Source organism: Mus caroli, chromosome 5, assembly GCF_900094665.2.
Source record: "Mus caroli chromosome 5, CAROLI_EIJ_v1.1, whole genome shotgun sequence".
NCBI lineage: Eukaryota > Metazoa > Chordata > Mammalia > Rodentia > Muridae > Mus > Mus caroli.
This window is the reverse complement of record NC_034574.1, coordinates 79,347,965-79,355,382: the sequence shown is the minus strand read 5'-3', so window position 1 is coordinate 79,355,382 and position 7,418 is coordinate 79,347,965. Positions and strand designations below refer to the sequence as shown.

The window sequence follows — 7,418 nt, the reverse complement described above, 5'->3', positions numbered from 1 at the left end:
TTATATGCCCCAATATAGGGGAATTCCAGGGCCAAAAGAATGGGAATGGGTGGGTAGGGAAGTGGGGGGCGCTATGGGGGACTTTTGGGATAGCATTGGAAATGTAATTGAGGAAAATATGTAATAAAAAATATTAAAAATAAAAAAAAAGAATAAGTAATCAGGGTGTGACTCATTGAAGTGTATTACAATACAGTAGAAGTGGAACGGTGGGAGGGCAGTAAAGGCTCTGTAGGTTCCGTTATATCTCAAAGCATCAGCCAGCAACTTTCATTGTGTTCTTTAAATCCTTGAAATTTTCCATCTGCTCTCTTCTGATACCATAAAGCTACAAGGTGCCATGGAGAACTTGAGCAGAGGTAATAACAAGGTAAGGCTGTAGAGCGATAGCTTCACGCACAGCAGCCACGAGTAAATGGGAGCTTCAGATGGAAGGTGATGGATGGAGAGACACTATGAGTAAGGTCAGAAACAGTGAAATCACCGCTCCTCCCGGAGACACCTATCCCACAGAGAAGGATCTTCGTTTTTATATTCCTCATAAGGAAATTGAGTAAAAGCCAGCTTCCTTTAGGACTCGCCCAAAAAGAAAGGAAGATAGGGAGGAACCATTATCCCTCTTGGTTCTGGATTAACTGCTTTATCCTCTGTAGAGTCAACAATGAGGGAGTAGAACAAAAAAAAGAGAAGGGAGTGACATCCCATGAGTCAAGGCGAGAGTACTCATTAGACAGAGCAGCCAGGAGTGACTCAAGGAAGATGCCTTAACCTGAGGTTAGAGATGCGACTCTAAAGTAAGAAGTGTTAAAAGGAGTGTGCAAATCAAAAGGCTTTGGAAGCTCAGTTAGGAGCTTTAAAAGTATACACGATTCCCCTCTGTTCCTCATACCTTGCTGCCTTCAGGAAGGGAGATCGCAAAGTATGTACAGCCACGATAATCGCATACCAAGTGTGAAGCAATTGGCCAGCTAGCATTTCTAATTAATTCAAATATTCTTATCCTTGATACAAGTCAACTCTGTTGTCTAAGGTGTTTTACCCTTAACTCTGTTGACACAAAGGCCAGGAAAGTCTTTGTTGCAGTGGCTCTTCAGTTTATAAAGGGTAATTAGAAATATCCTGGCCTTTGTACACTGGATATCCATAAGCATTCCCCCAAGCCATTCTCCACACATGATAATCAAAAGTGTCTCTACCATTGCCAAATACTAGCTGCTGTCTTAATCTACTGTCTTGAATTTTTACACATTTTTCATTCTCCAGATGAAATAGTAAAATAAGTATTTTTATTTCACGTTTTTCAGGCTTCATTTGTACAGATATTTATTGAGTTCCTTTTATGTAATATGTTTTTCAATGGTGAGTTCTAAATATTTTTAGGAAAAAATGTAATTTCTAATCTTTAAAGGTATTTACCAATGAAATGGTAATCCATAGAAAAGATGGCAAACTTTAAGGCAAATCCATCACTTTGGTTGGTATAAAGTTAAGATAGTCAAAGGAACCAGAATCAGTCTGATGAATAACAAACATGTATTATTACTACAAATTCTCTTTGAAGGCATCAGAATCTGGCTGCTTCTCTGTTTCTAAACTGAAGACAATGCACAAGTCTACTTCCCAGAAGTATATGACTTTGGAAATTCTGGCCACCTCCAGTCATTTCTTCTGTCAGGGCACTGTGTATCGGGATGTTTATTCACCCTGTGCCACACCCTCATATTCATTCATATTTTCATGCGAATGTTTTCATAGCATTCATTGCTATCTAGCCACCACTGAAGTTACAAGCCACATACTTCCTTGTACAATTTAGTAAGGTTGTTCTCTTCTAAAAGCAAACCTATAATTCTACCTATCTCACACATCAGGTAAGACGAGAAGGACACAGAGTTCATGTCATGACTGTTAGGCACAGGAGACTAAGATGGCAACGTATTTGGAGTATATCTTCAGGAAATCATGTCAGCAGTAAATCTACTCTAAGTTCTCCCTGACAGTGAGGTTTTTCTCAGTTACTAGTTAATAAGGACATATGTTTGGGGTCATTTATTTAGTATGGCAACACACATGAATAAGCAAATTCAACACTAATGAATTCTTCTTTGAACAGGTTGTGGACGACGCACATTTATTCATACAGGTCACAAAGTAGCAGGAGGCCAGGATGCTGAGGAAGGAGAATGGCCCTGGCAAGCCAGCCTTCAACAGAACAGTGTCCACCGATGCGGAGCTACTCTGATCAGTAACTACTGGCTTATCACTGCTGCTCACTGTTTCATACGGTGAGCTATGACCTGGGAAGGTCTCAAGGGCACTCAAGTACTAAACATCTAATAACCCCTCCCTATTTAGTGTGATCATGCAGCTATGTCCCCAACTGTTCATTACTCCAGTGAGGTATAACCTCAGAACTGCTCTCTCATTTATCACTAAAATAGTAAGTGTAGTAGTCATCCAACAAAATTTTGTCAAAAGTTGAAATATTGACATTTTGGACTAGGCATAATTGTTTGTTATGGAAAGCTGGCCTTTGCACTCTAGAACACAAGGAAGAGCCTCCACCCTTAGCCACCGATAATATCTCAATGTTAACAACTACGGTATCTACAAAACATTGGTAAAGGTGAGTTGGCAAAATGGTTTCAGTGACAGAGTGGCCTCAAGCTTTCCAGGTAGCTTGAACTGCCCACAAACTTGCAATCCTCCTGCCTCTGCTTACTAAATGTTGTGATGACAGGTGTCATCTACCACACCCAGATGAAATGATGGCTGTTTAAAAGTTATTGTCCCAACCTTACCATCCTCTTCTCTGTTCTCAGTACTAGGGATGGAATCAGGGGTCTAGTGCATGCGAGGCCAGCACTCTTCCACTGTGCCAGACAAAATTTCATCTCTAACTTAGTCAGCTCTACTGAAAACCATCCTTGCATATTATAACCATTCAGTAGAAAGCTTGGAAATGTTCCAACAACTTCTCAGACTACTTCTCAGAACATAGTATACAAAACACTGAATAACAAAACTGGAAGACACAAGTATTTTATTTGTTGTTTACAGCGGCGAAAAGATGAGATTTAAATGATGTAATTTCCATAAATTCTTTGGGTTCACGTCTCTGCTTAGTTTTTATTAAGTCTTATCATTTACGTTGTTCTTTATCTTTTAAATCTCCCTCAGTATTTTCTATTTAAGCCAATAAATAAAATGAACTTTCTATGAATTGTCTTTTCTTTTTAGTTGTCTTTAAGTGGAAGTCTCACTACACATAGCTCAGAATGTCCTTGGATTTACTATGTAGCCCAGAGTGGCCTCAAAAATCACCATTCTCATGCCTCCATTCCTCAGGCTCTACACTCACATGCCTAGCTATTGATTATCTTTTTAGGCATATTTTATAGAGTTACTCAAAATGTGTACAAACATTGTTTTTATTTCTTCATTTATATATAACTTTTATGAGAGGGGAAAAAGCTTTCCATAGTGGTATACACCCTTAATCACAACATAAAGTCAAGAGGCAGAGGCAGATGGATCTCGTTGAGTTTCAGGACAGCCTAGTCTACATAGGTTCAAACCAGCCAGAAATGCACCGTGATACTTTCTCAAAAAAAAAAAAAAAAAAAAAAAACAGTACTATAGAAATTCAAATTACATAATTAGTTTTTAAAAGGTTAAGACTAGTTTCTTTAGCTCTAACATACAGGAGTTTTAATAAATAAATCTATTTCCTTTAGGGCTGCAAATCCCAAAGACTGGAATGTTAGCTTTGGGTTTCTTCTAAGTAAACCACAAGCACTACGAGCTGTCAAGAATATTATAATCCATGAGAACTACAGTTACCCTGCACATGATAATGACATAGCTGTTGTGCGTCTGTCTTCGCCAGTATTATATGAAAGCAACATCCGAAGGGCTTGTCTACCAGAAGCTACTCAAAAGTTCCCACCCAACTCAGATGTAGTGGTCAGTGGATGGGGAACGTTAAAGTCAGATGGTAAGTTCCTGACATCTTTTCATTACAGGACTCCAGCTTTAGGAATTAAAAAGAAACACATTAGGAATTACAACTAAATCTGAAAAAAATACTTCCTCTAGTTCATTTAAATTGGTATAATGTGTGTGTAATAAACTGACTATTGTGCTGAGTATCATTTATTTAGAAACTATAATTTCATAGAGGTGTTTGCCAATTGCCCTGGTAATGGTATCTCTCAGAGGGTTTTTAGGTTTTGGTTTGGTTTGGTTTGGTTTGGTTTGGTTTGGTTTGGTTTGGTTTGGTTTTTGTTATGTTTTTGTTTTTTTCATTTGGATTCATAATTTTCTCTGTGTCATTCATTCACTCAATAAGTACTTATTTTTCATCAAAGAGGCAATATTTGAGCAAAGCCCACTTATCAAACACATTCTGTGACCTCAATCCTGTAGAGAGTTTGGATCAAAATACATCCAAAACACATTTTTAAAGCAGTAAAATGAAGCTAAATGATTTTAAGATCTATAATCACAATTGTAAGCTTAGCTATAAAACTTTATAAATGACTATTGAAATGTATATTTCTGACATGTGAAATTTTTATTTTATTTTCTAAAACATGCATAGCAAATGTAAAACTCTAAAACAGTTTTTAAAAAATTATCCTATCACATATGGCATGTAAACTAATTCTGGGCATGATTGTTTCTAGAAATCGTTTGTTTGTAAATAGTTCTCACATTAACTAAAATGTTTTGCATTGCCTGAAAAAAAAACAGTTTTAAAATTAAAAACCAATTTTAAACAGAAACTTTATCGAGTTTCAGAGACAATAATATTGAGTTTCAAAGAATTAATACAATCTGGAGGGCTTGCAAGATGGCTGAACAGTTCAAGATGCTTGCCTCCAAGCCTCAGGACCTGTGTTTGATACATAGAACCCACAAACATACTAGAAACAAAACACTGACACTCAAGGAGTGACCTCTGACCTCCACATCCATGCATATGCAATGCATGTGCACACACACACACTTTCTCACACAGTAAATATATATATATATATATATATATATATATATATATATATGATTTTTAAGTTCTCTTTTTAAAATTACATAATATTCTTTCTTTCTTCAGGAGACAGTCCTAATATTCTCCAGAAAGGAAAAGTGAAGATTATAGACAATAAGACCTGTAATAGTGGAAAGGCATATGGCGGCATGATCACACCTGGAATGATGTGTGCTGGGTTCCTGGAGGGACGTGTTGATGCCTGCCAGGTAATTCTCCCCAGTCACTTACATGATTTTTTTTTTTTTTGGTGGCTTTAGATTTCCAATGGCAATACGATTTTTCTCAATATTAAAGTCATCTAATTAAAATGTATATTGATATCAATAAAGTGCTGATTCAAGATCAGCAGTCCTGTTAATGAAACCATGTATGGAACTAGGGAGAGACTCAATGAGCACTGAATAGATGAACCACATCACTGGTGGCTTCAGTTTGACTTGTCTGTCTCCAAGAAACCTTCTACTTACATTAACACTAAATCCATCATAGAGATTTCACAACCTGGCTCCACCATCCTAATTGTTTTATTTATTTAACGTCTATGTGGAATCCCACATAAGAGGCATGATTTCAAGGTCATTGCAATATTCATTTACTTTAGTTATGGTAACCTTTGTGGCATATTTAGTTTGAAACACACCTCTGATGAGTAGTTTAGGCAAAGAGTCAAGGTAACTCAATTACCTTAACTGACAGATCAGGGAACTTTGATCTTGTGCCCATTCACTGAACTCTAAACCCAGAGACTTTTCCTTATCAATGTGTTGCTAATATTCCTATGCTATTAATGAGCAATCATCTTGGATTGTCTAGTAATAGTCTAGGCAGGCACAACCAATGCTAAACCCAGGAAGATATATAGCAATATTGAGATTAGGAAGTAAATTCCTGTACTCTAAGAACAAGAAAGCATGCAAATAAATATTTATAACACAATTGTCCTCTACAAAATGTAGGTTTTCATCATTCTATTTTTCATACTAAATTAAACTTATTCTTGAACATGATTAAGAGTTTAAACCCCCCACTGTAATTGATTAACTAGACCTGTGTCTCCTAACCTGCCACTGCCTAAGATCTGCACTTCAGCAACTGTGTTTACTGCACCCCAGTGACTTCATCTTTTACTTCTCCCCACACTTGTTTTAATAATCTTTAATCACAGAGTCATCTATTAATTCTCCCAGCTACTAAGCACTAGATGAAATACTTCCTACTTGTAAACCTAAGGAATTTAATAATATTTGAGTGTATCTTTTACTGTGCTATGTCAAATCTTCGCCATATGCTTTTATTACATATTGCACTATGTCTTAATCTTCCTTAGAAAATTATAGTTTTATTAATAACTAGAAATTTGAAGAAATTAAATGAAAAACTCTTTAATTTCCTTTCTTCTTACTCCATTTCTATTTGTACCCATGTTCACTTGGTTTCAACAAGTTTCTTCTACTATTTAAAACTAATCTTTTTCCTGTATTCTTCACTGTCTCCTCCCATCTTCACAACTACTTGTACTACCTATTAATGTTAACGTTCATATTTTTAAATTTCCTTATTCTGTTGATCGATTCTGTACATTCTGTAAATATCAAAACAAGTCTCTCATTCAAGCCAACTCTTAGGAATTTCCTGTAATTCATACAAAAAGCAATTGTAAAATGTAAATTAATACCAAAAGCACCATGTTCTGATTTTTAAATGGGAAAATTGCCTAGATAGACTTTTTTTTTCAAAAGAAATAATAAAAATGAGGTCTAAAGAAATAGTTCAGTAGCATTATGCTTGCCATGCAAGCATGAAGATCTGAGATTTTATTCTCCTTCTTCCATTGGGAACATAGTAATCTATATAAATAATCATAGCACTTGGGAGACAGAGGAAGGAGGATCTATAGTTAGACTGTTAATTGGATTAGTGACCTCCAGGTTCAATGAGAAAAACTGTCACACACACACACACACACACACACAAAATAAGTTGAAGGGCGATGAAGGAAGACACATGAAATGAATTTGTGATCATCACATGCATACAAATGTACACACACACATGCATATACATAAAAATCCAGAAATACATTTTTTACATGAAAAGTTTTTTATTAGATATTTTCTTTATATACATTTCAAATGCTATCCCGAAAGTTCCCTATACAGCTCCCCCCGCCCTGCTCCCCTACCCACCCACTCCCACTTCTTGGCTGTGGTGTTACCCTGTACTGAGGCGTATAAAGTTTGCAAGACCAAGGGGCCTCTCTTCCCAGTAATGGCCGACTAGGCCATCTTCTGCTACATATGCAGCTAGAGACATGAGCTCTGGGGGTACTGGTTAGTTCATATTGTTGTTCCACCTATAGGGTTGC

At 36.6% G+C, this 7,418-nt stretch overlaps 1 protein-coding gene across 1 annotated transcript in view; it reads left to right on the top strand.

The window, feature by feature from the left end:
- The window catches only part of LOC110295226 (transmembrane protease serine 11C), a 55,700-nt gene that overhangs the window by 46,173 nt on the left and 2,109 nt on the right, over nucleotides 1-7,418 (top strand). The window contains exons 7-9 of the mRNA XM_021163707.1: nucleotides 2,114-2,285; nucleotides 3,738-3,997; nucleotides 5,117-5,259. Of these exons, the coding sequence (XP_021019366.1) occupies nucleotides 2,114-2,285; nucleotides 3,738-3,997; nucleotides 5,117-5,259 (575 nt within the window). The remainder of the gene's footprint in view (nucleotides 1-2,113; nucleotides 2,286-3,737; nucleotides 3,998-5,116; nucleotides 5,260-7,418) is intronic.